General features: G+C 47.3%; 1 protein-coding gene across 1 annotated transcript in view; it reads left to right on the top strand.

Annotated features, from left to right (window-relative positions):
* Positions 1-18244, top strand: part of LOC112240053 (zinc finger protein 638) — a 40962-nt gene that overhangs the window by 13705 nt on the left and 9013 nt on the right. Inside the window, exons 8-20 of the mRNA XM_042329314.1 lie at positions 877-1020; positions 1729-1886; positions 4287-4455; positions 4880-5023; positions 7740-7868; positions 7948-7986; positions 8256-8384; positions 12697-12854; positions 13088-14099; positions 14514-14741; positions 14858-14914; positions 15178-16923; positions 18068-18173. Of these exons, the coding sequence (XP_042185248.1) occupies positions 877-1020; positions 1729-1886; positions 4287-4455; positions 4880-5023; positions 7740-7868; positions 7948-7986; positions 8256-8384; positions 12697-12854; positions 13088-14099; positions 14514-14741; positions 14858-14914; positions 15178-16923; positions 18068-18173 (4219 nt within the window). The remainder of the gene's footprint in view (positions 1-876; positions 1021-1728; positions 1887-4286; positions 4456-4879; positions 5024-7739; positions 7869-7947; positions 7987-8255; positions 8385-12696; positions 12855-13087; positions 14100-14513; positions 14742-14857; positions 14915-15177; positions 16924-18067; positions 18174-18244) is intronic.

Below are 18244 nucleotides of genomic sequence, written 5' to 3' on the forward strand. Positions count from 1 at the left end.
TAGCATGCTAGCGTTAGCATTAGCTGGCAACATTTTTACAAAAACCAGAAAATCATTCAAATAAAATCATTACCTTTTTGAAGAACTTCAGATGTTTTCAATGAGTTAGATAGCAAATGCTCAGTTTTTCCTGAAAGATTATTTGTTTCGGAGAAATTGCTCCGTTTGGTGCGTCACGTTTGGCTACCAAAAAAAAAACGAAAATTCAGTCTTCAAAACGTCTAACTTTTTTCCAAATTAACTCCATAATATCGACTGAAACATGGCAAACGTTGTTTAGGACCAATCCTCAAGGTGTTTTTCACATATCTCTTCGATGATATATCATTCGTGGAAGTCTGCTATCCCCTCTGAATCCCAGGAGAAAATGCCTGTGGCTGAAGATTACGCACTAATTTACACAAAGGACACTGGGCGGACCAGTGGTAAATGTAGTCTCTTATGGCCAATCTTCCAATGATATGCCTACAAATACGTCACAATGCTGTAGACACCTTGGAGAAACGATAGGAAGGGCAGGCTCATTCCCGGCGCATTCACAGCCATATAAGGAGACAATAGAAAACAGAGCTTCGAAAATTCTGCCCATTTCCTGGTTAAAGTATCATCTTGGTTTCGCCTGTAGCATGAGTTCTGTGGCACTCACAGATAATATCTTTGCAGTTTTGGAAACCTTAGTGTTTTCTTTCCAAAGCTGCCAATTATATGCATAGTCGAGCATCTTTTCGTGACAAAATATTGCGCTTAAAACGGGCACGTTTTTTTATCCATAAATTAAAAGAGCGCCCCCTATATCCAAGAAGTTAAGACTAAAGAATATACCCTACACACAGCTCACTAACAGTACCTCTCTCTCTCTCCTCCTGTTTTCTCTAGACTAAGAAGAAACGAGGCCCAGGGACCTCAGCTCTGTTAAAACTGATGAATATCCCTCAGCACACAGCTCATGATGAGGTGATGAAGGCCGTAGAACCCTTCGGAAAGATCAAGAACATCATCCTGCTCAAGTCCATACAGCAGGTACATTAGTTATTACCCCTTATTGTCTCTATTTCAATGTAGAGTACCCCTTATTGTCTCTATTTCAATGTAGAGTACCCCTTATTGTCTCTATTTCAATGTAGAGTACCCCATTCACCTGATATTACCCCTTATTGTGTCTATTTCATGATGTCCCAGTCCTTCCCCTTGTTGGTGACCCCCCCCCCAGTCCTTCCCCTTGTTGGTGACTCCGCCCCCCCCAGTCCTTCCCCTTGTTGTTGTTCCCCCAGTCCCCACAAGGAGGTTATTAAAACTGGACACTGTTACATAGACACAACTATCAACCACAAATACATCTCTCTCTTCTCTCCGTCCCCCTCCCTCCCTCTCTCCATCCCCTCTCTCTCTCTCCATCCCCTCTCTCTCTCCATCCCCTCTCTCTCTCTCCATCCCTCTCTCTCTCCATCCCCTCTCTCTCTCTCCATCCCCCTCTCTCTCCATCCCCTCTCTCTCTCTCCATCCCCCTCTCTCTCTCTCCACTCCCCCCTCTCTCCCTCTCTCCATCCCCCTCTCTCTCTCCACCCCCCTCTCCCTCTCTCCATCCCCCTCTCTCTCTCTCCACCCCCTCTCTCTCTCCACCCCCCCCTCCCTCTCTCTCCATCCCCCCTCTCTCTCTCTCCACCCCCCTCCCTCTCTCCATCCTCCCTCTTGCCACCCCCCTCTCTCTCTCTCCACTCCCCCCTGTAGGCATCAGTAATGTTTGAGAAAGAGGAGGATGCCAGACTGCTGGCTAGCTGTAAGACCCTGACCATCAGAGGCCAGGTCGTTATCATACGGATGGAGGAAGAGACTCTGCTGGAGGACTCAAAGGAACTGGACCGGGCCAAGAAGTCTTCTTCTGAAAGGTAACAGAATTATTTAACTCTATATATTCACTATGACATCATTCACTCTATATATTCACTATGACATCATTATTTAACTCTATATATTCACTATGACATCATTCACTCTATATATTCACATTGACATCATTAGTTAACTCTATATATTCACTATGACATCATTATTTAACTCTATACATTCACTATGACATCATTAGTTAACTCTATATATTCACTATGACATTATTTAACTCTATACATTCACTATGACATCATTATTTAACTCTATATATTCACTATGACATCATTCACTCTATACATTCACTATGACATCATTAGTTTACTCTATACATTCACTATGACATCATTAGTTCACTCTATACATTCACTATGACATCGTTCACTATATATATTCAGTATATAATTAGTCAACTCTATATATATATATATATATATATATATATAGATACATATATATTTAATAAATAATTAATCAACTCTATATATTCACTATCATTAATCAACTCTATATATTCAGTATATAATTAGTCACCTCTATATATTCACTATCATTAATCAACTCTATATATTCGGTATCATTAATCAACTCTATATATTCGGTATCATTAATCAACTCTATATATTCGGTATATAATTAGTCACCTCTATATATTCACTATCATTAATCAACTCTATATATTCGGTATCATTAATCAACTATATATTCGGTATCATTAATCAACTCTATATATTCGGTATACAATTAGTCACCTCTATATATTCACTATCATTAATCAACTCTATATATTCAGTATATAATTAGTCAACTCTATATATTCAGTATATAATTAGTCAACTCTATATATTCAGTATATCATTAGTCAACTCTATATATTCAGTATATCATTAGTCAACTCTATATATTCGGTATATCATTAGTCACCTCTATATATTCGGTATATAATTAGTCACCTCTATATATTCAGTATATCATTAGTCAACTCTATATATTCAGTATATCATTAGTCAACTCTATATATTCGGTATATAATTAGTCACCTCTATATATTCGGTATATAATTAGTCACCTCTATATATTCGGTATATCATTAGTCAACTCTATATATTCAGTATATCATTAGTCACCTCTATATATTCGGTGTGAGATCCTTCATTAAATGGGTATAAAATACAATGTATATATGTACTCTCTCTCTCTCTTCCCCCTTCCCCTCTCTCTCTCCCTTCCCCTTCCCCCTTCCCCTCTCTCTCTCCCTTCCCCCTTCCCCTCTCTCTCTCCCTTCCCCCTTCCTCTCTCTCTCTCTCTTCCCCTTTCCCCTCTCTCTCTTACCCTTTCCCCTCTCTCTCTTCCCCTTTCCCCTCTCTCTCTCTCTTCCCCTTTCCCCTCTCTCTCTCCTTCCCCTCCCTCTCTCCCTTCCCCTCTCTCTCTCCCTTCCCCCTTCCCCTCTCTCTCTCCCTTCCCCCTTCCTCTCTCTCTCTCTCTTCCCCTTTCCCCTCTCTTCCCCTTTCCCCTCTCTCTCTCCCTTCCCCTCTCTCCCTTCCCCCTTCCCCTCTCTCCCTCTCTTCCCCTTTCCCCTCTCTCTCTCCTTCCCCCTTCCCCTCTCTCTCTCCCTTCCCCCTTCCTCTCTCTCTCTCCCTTCCCCCTTCCCCTCTCTCTCTCTCTTCCCCTTTCCCCTCTCTCTCTTCCCCTTTCCCCTCTCTCTCTCTCTTCCCCTTTCCCCTCTCTCTCTCCCTTCCCCTCCCTCTCTCCCTTCCCTCTCTCTCTCCCTTCCCCCTTCCCCTCTCTCTCTCCCTTCCCCCTTCCTCTCTCTCTCTCTCTTCCCCTTTCCCCTCTCTTCCCCTTTCCCTCTCTCTCTCCTTCCCCCTTCCCTCTCTCCCTCTCTTCCCCTTTCCCCTCTCTCTCTCCCTTCCCCCTTCCCCTCTCTCCCTTCCCCCTTCCCCTCTCTCTCTCCCTTCCCCTTCCCTCTCTCTCTCCCTTCCCCCTTCCCCTCTCTCTCTCTCTTCCCCTTTCCCTCTCTCTCTCCCTTCCCCCTTCCCCTCCCTCTCTCCCTTCCCCTCCCTCTCTCCCTTCCCCCTTTCCCTCTCTCTCCCTTCCCCCTTTCCCTCTCTCTCCTTCCCCCTTCCCCTCTCTCTCTCCTTCCCCCTTCCCTCTCTCTCTCCCTTCCCCTCTCTCTCTCCCTTCCCCCTTCCCCTCTCTCTCTCTCTTCCCCTTTCCCTCTCTCTCTCCCTTCCCCTTCCCCTCTCTCTCTCTCTTCCCCTTTCCCCTCTCTCTCTCTCTCTCTTCCCCCTTCCCCTCTCTCTCTCTCTTTCCCCTCCCTCTCTCTCTCTCTCTTCCCCCTTCCCCTCTCTATCTCTCTTCCCCCTTCCCCTCTCTCTCTTCCCCCTTCCCCTCTCCCTCAGGAAAGCGACAGCAGCCCAGTCCCAGACCGGCACCACCAAGTCAACTAAAACATCTACCAAGTCTTCAACGACCGCAACTAAACCCCAAACTACCGGTACCAAGAACACACCCAAGGTGTGTGGAGCTAATACCAAGTCCAAGGGGAAAAGTCCCCTCGGTCCTCAGCAGGTACGTTTTGGGCTTCTTCTTCTCTCCAGGGAGTGTCTGTGAGCTCCAGATCTCTAGACACTAAGGACTTGTAGCGAGCAGGTAGGAGGAGTAAACTAGCCAAAGTCCCAGCAGCCTTTGTCAGAGCGTGTTCAGCGAGGCAATATGCCAGGTCACTGGAGAAGGGCCCAGGAGGTGTTTAGGTCACGCACCGGGGCCAGATCTCTATCTGAAACGTGCCGTATGTTTTCAGTCGTATGGCCCTAAATAAAGTCATATTTGTTCCTGTAATTAGAATCAGAAAAAAACGTAATTAGGAAATATGTCTTCGGCTCCACGACATTAAAAACAGAGAAACATGAATTATCAGTGACTCTGAACCTGGGTCTATGGGGTCAGAAACAAACTGATCCGTCTTTCTCCCTCTCCTCTTTTCCGTGTTTAGCCTGACATTGCGAATAATAGGTTTGTGAAGATCGAAGGTTTACCAGAAACTGGCTATACAGAGGAAGATGTTCTGGCTCTGGTGAAGCCTTACGGATATAAACCTGGACTCTACAACTGTTTCATTCTGCCCAACCAGAGATGGGTAGGTTGGCTGTTTGTCTCTCTCTCTGTCTCTCTCTCTCTCTCTGTGTATCTGTCTCTCTCTGTCTCTGTCTCTCTGTGTGTGTCTCTGTCTCTCTCTATCTCTGTTTCTCTGTGTCTCTGTCTCTGTGTGTCTGTAGGGTTTTTATTGCTCAAAAGGTGGGTGGGGGGGCGTGGGCACAATCGGCATGGCTGGAGTTGGAGAGAATTTAGAGGCCCTCAACTTGGCAGTGTTGAGGAATTCTTTCATTTTAAGACAATTTCTCCATGGAGCTGAAACATTTCAGTTGTTTTAAAGCTAATTTCCATTTGAAAAAAAAAACACATTTTGACTTGTCTAATGTGGTGTTCTTTTCCTCAAACATAATGTCAAAATCAAGACGGCTAAATAGTTGTTGATGCAGTACCTTAACTTGGGTGTCTGTTGTTGTTGATGCAGTACCGTAACGTGGGTGTCTGTTGTTGTTGATGCAGTACCGTAACGTGGGTGTCTGTTGTTGTTGATGCAGTACCGTAACGTGGGTGTCTGTTGTTGTTGATGCAGTACCGTAACGTGGGTGTCTGTTGTTGTTGATGCAGTACCGTAACGTGGGTGTCTGTTGTTGTTGATGCAGTACCTTAACTTGGGTGTCTGTTGTTGTTGTTGATGCAGTACCGTAACTTGGGTGTCTGTTGTTGTTGTTGATGCAGTACCTTAACTTGGGTGTCTGTTGTTGTTGATGCAGTACCTTAACTTGGGTGTCTGTTGTTGTTGATGCAGTACCTTAACTTGGGTGTCTGTTGTTGTTGTTGTTGATGCAGTACCTTAACTTGGGTGTCTGTTGTTGTTGTTGTTGATGCAGTACCTTAACTTGGGTGTCTGTTGTTGTTGTTGATGCAGTACCTTAACTTGGGTGTCTGTTGTTGTTGTTGATGCAGTACCTTAACTTGGGTGTCTGTTGTTGTTGATGCAGTACCTTAACTTGGGTGTCTGTTGTTGTTGATGCAGTACCTTAACTTGGGTGTCTGTTGTTGTTGTTGTTGATGCAGTACCTTAACTTGGGTGTCTGTTGTTGTTGTTGTTGATGCAGTACCTTAACTTGGGTGTCTGTTGTTGTTGTTGTTGATGCAGTACCTTAACTTGGGTGTCTGTTGTTGTTGTTGTTGATGCAGTACCTTAACTTGGGTGTCTGTTGTTGTTGATGCAGTACCTTAACTTGGGTGTCTGTTGTTGTTGATGCAGTACCTTAACTTGGGTGTCTGTTGTTGTTGTTGTTGATGCAGTACCTTAACTTGGGTGTCTGTTGTTGTTGTTGTTGATGCAGTACCTTAACTTGGGTGTCTGTTGTTGTTGATGCAGTACCTTAACTTGGGTGTCTGTTGTTGTTGATGCAGTACCTTAACTTGGGTGTCTGTTGTTGTTGTTGTTGATGCAGTACCTTAACTTGGGTGTCTGTTGTTGTTGTTGATGCAGTACCTTAACTTGGGTGTCTGTTGTTGTTGTTGTTGATGCAGTATCTTAACTTGGGTGTCTGTTGTTGTTGATGCAGTACCGTAACTTGGGTGTCTGTTGTTGTTGATGCAGTACCGTAACTTGGGTGTCTGTTGTTGTTGATGCAGTATCGTAACTTGGGTGTCTGTTGTTGTTGTTGATGCAGTACCGTAACTTGGGTGTCTGTTGTTGTTGTTGATGCAGTACCTTAACTTGGGTGTCTGTTGTTGTTGATGCAGTACCGTAACTTGGGTGTCTGTTGTTGTTGATGCAGTACCGTAACTTGGGTGTCTGTTGTTGTTGATGCAGTATCGTAACTTGGGTGTCTGTTGTTGTTGATGCAGTATGTAACTTGGGTGTCTGTTGTTGATGCAGTACCGTAACTTGGGTGTCTGTTGTTGTTGCAGTACCGTAACTTGGGTGTCTGTTGTTGTTGATGCAGTACCGTAACTTGGGTGTCTGTTGTTGTTGATGCAGTACCTTAACTTGGGTGTCTGTTGTTGTTGATGCAGTACCGTAACTTGGGTGTCTGTTGTTGATGCAGTACCTTAACTTGGGTGTCTGTTGTTGTTGTTGATGCAGTATCGTAACTTGGGTGTCTGTTGTTGTTGTTGATGCAGTACCGTAACTTGGGTGTCTGTTGTTGTTGTTGATGCAGTACCGTAACTTGGGTGTCTGTTGTTGTTGTTGTTGTTGATGCAGTACCGTAACTTGGGTGTCTGTTGTTATTGATGCAGTACCTTAACTTGGGTGTCTGTTGTTGTTGTTGATGCAGTACCTTAACTTGGGTGTCTGTTGTTGTTGTTGATGCAGTACCTTAACTTGGGTGTCTGTTGTTGTTGTTGATGCAGTACCTTAACTTGAGTGTCTGTTGTTGTTGTTGATGCAGTACCTTAACTTGGGTGTCTGTTGTTGTTGTTGATGCAGTACCTTAACTTGGGTGTCTGTTGTTGTTGTTGATGCAGTACCTTAACTTGGGTGTCTGTTGTTGTTGTTGCAGTACCTTAACTTGGGTGTCTGTTGTTGTTGATGCAGTACCTTAACTTGGGTGTCTGTTGTTGTTGTTGATGCAGTACCTTAACTTGGGTGTCTGTTGTTGTTGTTGATGCAGTACCGTAACTTGGGTGTCTGTTGTTGTTGTTGATGCAGTACCGTAACTTGGGTGTCTGTTGATGTTGTTGTTGATGCAGTACCGTAACTTGGGTGTCTGTTGTTGTTGTGATAATGAGTGTTTTTGACCCAACAGGCCATAATCCGTATGGAGAGAGAACAGAAGAGCTTTGCTATGTTGACCAACTACACAGAGTCTCCTCCTAAACTACTAGACTGTCCCCTCACCTTCACGCTGACCCGCCCTGATACAAACCTCCTCCAGGTAACACGCACACACACACACACACACACACAGTCCAGTCCAGTCCAGTCATCATAGGTGTCTGTTGTTTCTGTTTCAGGAGGGTGTGTACACCACTCTGAAGGGCCTCACCACTACGGTAAGTCCATAGATTTAACTAGAGAGGTTACGTTGTTGTGTCCCCCAAACCATTTATCTTTACTGCTCTAATTACGTTGGTAACCAGATTAGAAAAGCATTGAGGCACCTCGGGGGGTTGTGGTGTATGGCGATGCGTCGAGCGTAAGAACAGCCCTAAGCTGTGGTATATTGGCCATCTAGCACACCCCCCTTGGGCCTTATGTCTTAATTAGACCTTGCTTTAATAACCTGTTAATAACCCCTTTATAACCCTCTGTCTGTAAACAGGATCCAACGTTGAAGGAACGTCTTCTGATTGTCAGTAACGTCCCCGCAGGGACTGCAGCAGCCCAGGAGGTTCACGACCTCGTCAAACGCTTCGGCTCCTACCTCGACTCGCTGTCTCTGATCAACAGGGTAGGGCCAGACACCGGGAGGCCTTAGGCAACTGTTTGAAAGTAGCCTGTTGACTTTTGTTTCCGATGTTGAAATCAAGTCGCCTACCTGGGTTGGAAAGATACGTGTTTCTCAGAATGAGAATGAATTACCCAATTCCTTTTTATAAATAAATTTTTGTTGTTGTTGCTTCTTCCACGTTTATTAGATAAATGAGTTCTGTTATACTCACAGACATCATTCAAATATTTTTAGAAACTTCAGAGTGTTTTCTATCCAATACTAATAATACTATGCATATATTAGCATCTGGGACAGAGTGGGAGGCAGTTTACTCTGGGCACGCTATTCATCCAAAAGTGAAAATGCTGCCCCCTATCCCAAAAAGGTTAAACAGATTAGACAGCTAGCACGTGACGTGGCTAAAATGCTGCTAGCTGTACGTAGTACCACAAGCGATGGACAAGTGGACACAGCTCAGAAGGAGACGAGACCATAAAGAGACGTATCGCTCATTTAAAATAACTAAATTCCATAAAAGGGCATTTGTGAACGTCGCCCAAAAAGCTGAATACATCCACGGTGATATCCAGATACCAATACCTTCCAGAGGTGAAGATACGAAAATGAACCGAGTGTTTTGTCACGTACACCGCTGATGGGTGCAGTGAAATGTGTTGTTTTACGGGGTCAGCCGTAGATTGTACGATACACGTCAAATACCTTCTTTCTTTCTATACCGTGATATATTTAAGCCATAGCGCCCTACTTTGATACTCATCAGTGGGGATTTAAGAATTAAGTTGACCAATGCAAAGAAGTGGGTTTAACCTCCACAGCTTGAAATAGATTAGCATGTTTTAGTTCAATCACATTGCGTCATTTAACACAACACAGAATACCACAACAACAACAACACATTTCCCTTGACAAACAAGCTGGTTATTATTGCCATGCAGTGTGAAACTACACAACCGACGACAACGACAACAACCGCTGAGCGAAACGGGTCTACAACAACAACCGCCGACGACAACAACCGCCGACGACAACAACCGCTGACGACAACAACTGCTGAGCGAAACGGGTCTATACCATCGGACAGATTCCTCAGCAGCAGGTGAGTGATAATATGGGAATGGATGAAGTGTTGAGTCCCACAGTCCGACTGACTCCCACTCAAAGGATGCAATCTGCAGTCCAAGTGGATTCCAGACCGTGGTCAGCGCATCGGCCCTGACGCAATCTGCAGTCCCAAGTGGATTCCAGACCGTGGTCAGCGCATCGTGCAGTCCCAGTGGATTCCAGACCGTGGTCAGCGCATCGTGCAGTCCAAGTGGATTCCAGACCGTGGTCAGCGCATCGTGCAGTCCCAGTGGATTCCAGACCGTGGTCAGCTCATCGTGCAGTCCAAGTGGATTCCAGACCGTGGTCAGCGCATCGTGCAGTCCAAGTGGATTCCAGACCGTGGTCAGCGCATCGTGCAGTCCCAGTGGATTCCAGACCGTGGTCAGCGCATCGTGCAGTCCCAGTGGATTCCAGACCGTGGTCAGCGCATCGTGCAGTCCCAGTGGATTCCAGACCGTGGTCAGCGCATCGTGCAGTCCCAGTGGATTCCAGACCGTGGTCAGCGCATCGGCCCGGACGCCAATGGATGCAATCTGCAGTCCGAGTGGATTCCAGACCGTGGTCAGCGCATCGTGCAGTCCGAGTGGATTCCAGACCGTGGTCAGCGCATCGGCCCGGACGCCAATGGATGCAATCTGCAGTCCGAGTGGATTCCAGACCGTGGTCAGCGCATCGTGCAGTCCGAGTGGATTCCAGACCGTGGTCAGCGCATCGGCCCGGACGCCAATGGATGCAATCTGCAGTCCCAGTGGATTCCAGACCGTGGTCAGCGCATCGTGCAGTCCCAGTGGATTCCAGACCGTGGTCAGCGCATCGGCCCGGACGCCAAAGGATGCAATCTGCAGTCCAGTGGATTCCAGACCGTGGTCAGCGCATCGTGCAGTCCCAGTGGATTCCAGACCGTGGTCAGCGCATCGGCCCGGACGCCAATGGATGCAATCTGCAGTCCAAGTGGATTCAAGACCGTGGTCAGCGCATCGTGCAGTCCCAGTGGATTCCAGACCGTGGTCAGCGCATCGTGCAGTCCCAGTGGATTCCAGACCCTGGTCAGCGCATCGGCCCAGACGCTGGATTGGAATATGCGCCAAACAACTTTATTGCACAAAGACACGAAAGCCCCTTGTTCAGACAGATTTGTCAGCTCAGGGATTCGAACTTGCAACCTTTCGGTTACTAGCCCAACGTTCTAAAAACTAGGCTATCCTGCCACCCCATTATAGTCCACCTGTGGTAAATTCAGTTGATTGGACATGATGAAGAATAGAAATCCCAGCAAGTTTCATTCAACTCTGGAACCAACCACTTTAGGCTTGTAGTGGTACCATGTGATTATAACCAACTAGATCCCTGGAACCAACCACTTTAGGCTTGTAGTGGTACCATGCGATACAGTGCATTCAGAAGGTATTCAGACCCCTCGACTTTGTCCATTTTGTTACATTGCAGCTTTATTCTGAAATGGATTAAATTAATAAATCCTCTACAATTAACCCATAATGAAAAAGCAAAAACATTTTTTTTTAGAAATGTTTGCTAATTTATTGAAATGTAAAAAACAGATACATTATTTACACAAGTGTTCAGACCTATGCTATGAGACTTGAAATTGAGCTCAGGTTCATCTTGTTTCCATTAATCATCCTTGATGTTTCTCCAACTTGTTTGGAGTCCACCTGTGGTAAATTCAATTGATTTGAGCATGATTTGGAAAGGCACACACCTGGTCTATATAAGGTCCCACAGTTGACAGTGCATGTCAGAGCAAAAACCAAGCCATGAGGTCAAAGGAAGTGTCTGTAGAGCTCCGAGACAGGATTGTGTCGAGGCACAGATCTGGAGAAGGGTAAGATAAAATGTCTGCAGTATTGAAGGTCCCCAAGAACACAGTGGCCTCAATCAATCTTAAATTGAAGAAGTTTGGAACCACCAAGACTCTTCCTTGAGCAATCGGGAAAAGGGCTTTGGTCAGGGAGGTGACCAAGAACCGGATGGTCACTCTGACAGAGCTCCAGAGTTCCTCTGTGGAGATGGGAGAACCTTCCAGAAGGACAACCATCTCTGCAGCACTCCACCAATCAGGCCTTTATGGTAGAGTGGCCAGACGGAAGCCACTCCTCAGTAAAAGGCACATGACAGCCTGCTTGGAGTTTTGCCAAAAGGCTCCTAAAAACTCTGACCATGAGAAACAAGATTCCCTGGTCTGATGAAACCAAGATTGAACTCTTTGGCCTGAATGCCAAGCGTCACGTCTGGAGTTTTAAAGGGAGGATACAGTACAGGGTTTTAAATCCTCCCTTTAAAACCCTGACAAGCGTCACGTGTGGAGGAAACCTGGCACCATCCCTACGGTGAAGCTTGGTGGTGGCAGCATCATGCTGAGGGAATGTTTTTCAGCAGCAGGGACTGGGAGTCTAGTCAGGATTGAGGCAAAGATAAACGGAGCCAAGTACAGAGTGATCCTTGATGAAAACCTGCTCCAGAGCGCTCAGGACCTCACAGTGGGACAAAGGTTCACCTAACAGGACAATGACCCTAAGCACACAGCCAAGTCAAGGTACGGGTGGCTTCGGGACAATCTCTGAATGTCCTTAAGTGGACCAGCCAGAGCCCAGACTTGAACCTGATCTAACATCTCTGGAGAGACCTGAAAATAGCTGTGCAGCGACGCTCCCCATCCAACCTGACAGAGTTTGAGAGGATCTGCAGAGAAGAAATGGAGAAACTCCCCAAATAAAGGTGTTGTGCCAAGCTTGTAGCGTCATATCCAAGAAGACTCTAGGATTGTAATCGCTGCCAAAGGTTCTTCAACAAAGTACTGAGTAAAGGGTCTGAATTCTGAAAATTAAATTAAATTAAATCTAAAAATTAAATGTTAAATTTAAATTAAATTAAATGGTAAATTTCATTTATTTGTATTTTTTTGTAAATTAGCAACAACAAAATTCTGTTTTCGGATTGTCGTTATGGGGTATCGTTTGTAGATTGATGGAAAAAAACAATCATTTTTATAATAAACAAAATGTGTGTTCAAATATCAATGCTTTCTGAAGGCAACCAATTAACCAATTAACCAATTAGGACCCTGGAACCTCCTGGAACCTCCGACTGCATTTTTTAAACATTTCTGATTCGTCAGGGGACGACGACAGATAACAAATCGGATTAATTGGTTTGTTTAATATATATGTTTCTCTCTCTGTCTCAGATCTATTTTGAGATGGAATCGTCGTCGGTGGCGAAGACCGTGTGTCTTCATTTCCAGAAGTCCCCCAGTGTAGTTCAGAACAACCCTCTGAAGTTCAACTTGCTGGTCAAGGATCAACAGGCACCGCAGCCCCCAGCCCAGAAGACATCTGTTGTCAGGTAAATATCTTAACTCAACCTTTCATTAACTTCCTAGATTTGATCCGTCAGTCCATCCAATCCAATCATTGTATTAACGTCCTGTTTTCTAACGACACAGGATACAATTAGAGTCCATTGTTTTTCCTTGTCAGGGAACAACTCCTGTCCCATGTGTTCCTCTGGAGACCTTTCGGACTGATCTGGGCATGTAAACATCACTTATTTTATAATCTACGTGTTTGTTATTTCAGCACCAAAGCCAAGAAGAAACCAATCAAAGGCAAGAAGCCTGTAGCTAAAGATGTCACAACCCCAGTTAAACCTGTTACTCCCACTACTACCAGCACCAATGCTACGGTCTCATCCTCTCAGCCTGTTGCCGTGGCGACCAAGCAACCGGGTGACGACGTCATCGTCGCGGAGGTCAAGCAACCAGGAAGTGACGTCGTGGTGATGAATTCCGACGGAAAGGCAACGGTGGCGGAGTCTGGAGGGAAAGAGGGTGGGATTTCCTCGACCAAAGATGGGAAGAAGAAGAACGCTCATCCTCCCAAAGAGGACGGAGGGATGAAAACTGAGGAGGAGGCAAAAGAAAACAAGGAAGACACTGCGACCGTCGTCATTTCCGCCTCGTTACCTACGGTTGCCGTGTCCGCTCCCGAGGAAGAGGTCGCCATGGAAACCCAGAGCACCGATGGCGTCGCCTCGACCAATGAGGTTGCAGCAGAACCCGAACAGGTTCTAGCTGCGGTCCCACAACAGGGCAGTGATGTCATTGCGTTGTCTAGTGAAACCGTGACGACTGTGGCCACAACAGAACCTTGTCTGATCTCCGCTGTGGAGGGATCTGATAACGTGGCCAATCCCGTCGACTCTGACACCCTTGCTGCGTTGGTACCGGCACAAATACCGGCTCCCGTCCCGGTAGAGTTAAATGTTGAAGACAAACCTCAGGACTTTCCTCCGGTCACCGAGGAGATCCTCAAGGCCCTGGAGGCAGCGGTGCACCAACACCGTATGGGGAGACTGGCGGAGGAACAGGCTAAACAGGAACACAACCAGGGAGAGGGGATCCAGGCCAAGCCTCTACCCAACCAGGAGAGCCCTGCAGCTGGGGAGACGGCGGAGAAAAAGACCCCGGCTGAGTCAGAAGAGAAGACTGGGGAGAAAGAGACGGCGAAGAAAGAGGAGCCACGACCGGACAAGAAGACCACCGACACGAAGAAGACACCTTCAGGATCTGGCCAACCAGACCACAAGAATGTACGTATCATAATACGTATCATAATAATAATGTGAATTTAAGGGACAGATATCATTTAAACCTTGACAGATTTGAATCACTGACAGTCTGATTCATTGCACCTTATTGTAACCGGTGTGAAATGGCTAGCTAGTTAGCGGTGGTGCGCGCTAATAGCGTTTCAGTCGGTGACGTCACTCGCTCTGAGACTTGGAGTAGTTGTTCCCCTCTGCAAGGGCTGCGGCTTTTGGGGAGCGATGGGTAACGATGCGTCCAGGGTGGCTGCTTCGAGGAAGCCCATGTAGGGCCGAGGAGAGGGATGGAAGCAATACTGTTACGTTAGCTTCTGCTAATATTTGAATGTATGTATTGTACTCTAATGACTGAGGCAACTCATTATATGTTTAAATGTCTAATAAAATGAATTCATCCAGGGGAAGACCGAGGCTTCCGGAGGGAGAGGCCGGCGCCTCTCCGCAGAAAGGAGAGACTCTTCAAGGCATAGAAGCAGCCGGGCTCCTTCCGAGGAGGAGCAGGATCCTTCGACGTCTAGACAGGGTAACTCCTCTAGCTCCTCTTCTGGCTCCCGCAGGAGCAGCAGACACGACGGCAGCCCCGCCAAGAAGAAGGGGAGGAAAGAAGAGGAAGAGGAGAGGAGCAAGGTAGGAGAAGGAGAAAAGCAAGGTGTGATGCTGAATGACAATTCTATCTTTTTTATGATTTGATTCTATTTCTGAGCGAGAAATGATCCTGCTAAATGTTCCTGTTGGTTCCACAGAGCCTCGGTAGCAGCAGTAAAACGACCCTCTCCTCTAGGAGCAGGTCTAAAGACACGGTGAGCCGACGATGCTTTCCAAACGCCAACATTTCTTTAAAATACCACATTCTGTACAGAATCTATAACCGCTACAGTCTGTTGTAGCAAACTCTCATACATCTGATTTCAAACTACAGAACTGATTTCAAACTACTGAACTGATTTCAAACTACAGAACTGATTTCAAACTACAGCACTTCTGTTGAACTTGTGGAAGATTTGATTTGATTTTGATGAATTCATTCTTTGGATTCATCCTTCTCTGTCTCTCTTTACCTCAGGCTAGTTGCTACGAGGGAGATGAGTTTATGTCTGACGTCATCCCTGATGAAGCCAACTCCTTCTATCTGGACCAGTTCAACATGGACCAGTTTGTTACTGTGGATGAGGTGGAAGGTGATGAGGCTGAGAACACCAACCCACCGCAGTCATCCTCATCTTCGTCACACAAGACACAAGATAAGGCCTCGGAAAGGTCAAAACGATCGTCCAAACGCAAGAGGGGTACCCCAGATACCCCATCTCCGAAATCTAGCCTGGAGCACAAGGAGACACCCACGTCCTCCTCCTCTACCCCCCCTGCTCAGAAGACTCCACGAAAAGCCGCAGCAAAAAAGGCAGCAGTTAAACCTCAACCACCTGCCACCTCTGGACGCAAGACCAGGTCATCAGCAGCTGTTGTTGTAGCAACCGAAGCCGCAGGAACCCAGGAAGCTGCCGACGAAAACACCAGCATAGCCGATACGGAGGCGGAGCCTGTTCCCTTGGAGATTCGGTCTCAGTCGGAAGAGGAAGTCGTAGTGGTCACTAAGGGATGTGACACGGGGGATGTAGTACCGTCATCCCACCACAAGATGTCAGTGTTGGACACTGCAGTGACCGACAACAAGGAAGAGAAAAGTGCTGTGTCAGAAAGCGATATGGAGACGACCGCTGAAAAACCTCCAGAGCTAGAGGGGAGCGAGGAGACGACCCAGGCTGAAAAAGGTTCCTCGATTCTGGGTACCGAGGCTCAGAATGGAGCCTGTCCCCTGGAGCTTGGTCTGACCCATCCTTCTGCCTCAGCCAAGGAGCGAACCCTTCAGAAGGCCCTGCAACTACAAGAGGTGGAGACGGTGTCGGGTCCCCAGGTGCCGCAATCACTTATTGATAAAGTACCTGATGATGATGGTGATTTCCAGATAGTCGACGAAGCTGTGGACGATGACACACCTAGAGACGGAGAAGAGGGCAGTCAAGACACTCAAGAACAGTCTGGATCTCTATCTCTGGGTTACCAGGCGCCTGCAGCCTCCGAATCTACAGGTTCCCAGGTTCCTCAAACTACTCTAGAGGAACACGAAGAGATCTCCAACGACGAAGAAGAAGATTCTGCTTTCCAGATCCTTGACTCGCTAGAAGACACTGAAGACAACATGGCCGACTCCTCTCTCGCAGGCCAAGGAGGCCGAAGAGATTCTCTACCCAGAGAGATGGAGGGGTTCCAGATACTAGATTCAGTCGACGATCAGACGGAAACGACCCAAGTTCTGGACAACCATACGACCGACTCTAAATGTCAGGGGGGCTCCAAGCCTCTAAAGGGGGGTAAGAAGACACCCCAAAAGAAGGGGAAAAAGGAGATTAAGAAGGTATCCAAAACTCAAGAGGTGACCAAGACCCCAACAGGAGAGTCCGAGGGGGGTACCCCGAAAAAGAGTAACCTTGTCACCTTGGATGAGGTGAGCGAGGAGGAGGAGGATTACCCTGATGACGCCGCCGAAGAGGAAGAACTTATTAAGAAACAAAAACTGGTGAAGGAGAAGCAGCGAGAGAAGGACAGAGGGAAGGAGAGAGAGAAAGGGCGGAGGAGGAGTAGAGAGAAGGAACGGACCAGGGAGGAGGAGAGGGAGGAGAGGGTCGGAGTGGATACTGAGGGCTTGGTGACTTTGGATGAGATCGGAGAGGATGAAGGAGCGGAGGGGCCTTGCCTGGAGCCACACCCCTTCAGCCAGGAGGACGAATCAGGAGACACTTTCAACCCAGAGGTCAGGAAATATCTGCTGCTTGCTTTCTCCTCTCTATGTCGTCTCTCTTCTCTCCTCTCTCTGTCGTCTCTCTCTCCTCCTCTCTCTGTCGTCTCTCTCTCCTCTCCTCTCTCTGTCGTCTCTCTCTCTCGTCTCTCTCTCCTCCTCTCTCTGTCGTCTCTCTCTCCTCTCTGTCGTCTCTCTCTTCTCTCCTCTCTGTCGTCTCTCTGTCTCTCTCTTCTCTCCTCTCTGTCGTCTCTCTCCTCTCTCTCTCTGTCGTCTCTCTCTCCTCTCCTCTCTCTGTCGTCTCTCTCTCCTCTCCTCTCTCTGTCGTCTCTCTCTCCTCTCCTCTCTCTGTCGTCTCTCTCTCTCTCCTCTCCTCTCTCTGTCGTCTCTCTCTCCTCTCCTCTCTCTGTCGTCTCTCTCTCTCCTCTCCTCTCTCTGTCGTCTCTTTCTCTCTCTTCTCCTCTCTGTCGTCTCTCTCTCTCTCTCTCTCTCTGTCGTCTCTCTCTCTCCTCTCCTCTCTCTGTCGTCTCTCTCTCCTGTCTCCTCGTCTCTCTCTCTCCTCTCCTCTCTCTGTCGTCTCTCTCTCCTGTCTCTGTCGTCTCTCTCTCTCTCCTCTCTCTGTCGTCTCTCTCTCCTGTCTCTGTCGTCTCTCTCTCTCTCTCTCTCTGTCGTCTCTCTCTCCTGTCTCTGTCGTCTCTCTCTCTCCTCTCCTCTCTCTGTCGTCTCTCTCTCCTGTCTCTGTCGTCTCTCTCTCTCCTCTCCTCTCTCTGTCGTCTCTCTCTCCTGTCTCTGTCGTCTCTCTCTCCTCTCCTCTCTCTGTCGTCTCTCTCTCTCTCCTGTCTCTGTCGTCTCTCTCTCTCTCCTCTCTGTCGTCTCTCTCTCCTGTCTCTGTCGTCTCTTCTCTCTCCTCTCTCTGTCGTCTCTCTTCTCTCTGTCGTCTCTCTCTCTCTCCTCTCTCTGTCGTCTCTCTCTCTGTCTCTGTCGTCTCTCTCTCTCTGTCGTCTCTCTCTCCTCTCTGTCGTCTCTCTCTCCTCTCTGTCGTCTCTTCTCTCTTCTCTCTGTCGTGTCTCTTCTCTCTGTCGTCTCTCTCTCCTCTCTCTGTCGTCTCTCTCTCCTCTCCCTTTCTAAGTCACACATCCTTTGACCTCTCTCCTATCAGACTCTGGTAACCCTGGATGAGGCTGGAGGTGATGGGGAGGATGATGAGGAGGAAGAGCAGAACAAGGGTCCTGAACCAGCGCAGAACCAGCAAGCTGACCACACAGGTCTGTCTGTCAGAGGAGAACAGAGGAGGGGTGTGGGTTTATCAGGACAGAAGGGGGTGTGTATCAGGACA

Source organism: Oncorhynchus tshawytscha, linkage group LG10 (assembly GCF_018296145.1).
Source record: "Oncorhynchus tshawytscha isolate Ot180627B linkage group LG10, Otsh_v2.0, whole genome shotgun sequence".
In the NCBI taxonomy this organism is placed as follows: Eukaryota; Metazoa; Chordata; class Actinopteri; order Salmoniformes; family Salmonidae; genus Oncorhynchus; species Oncorhynchus tshawytscha.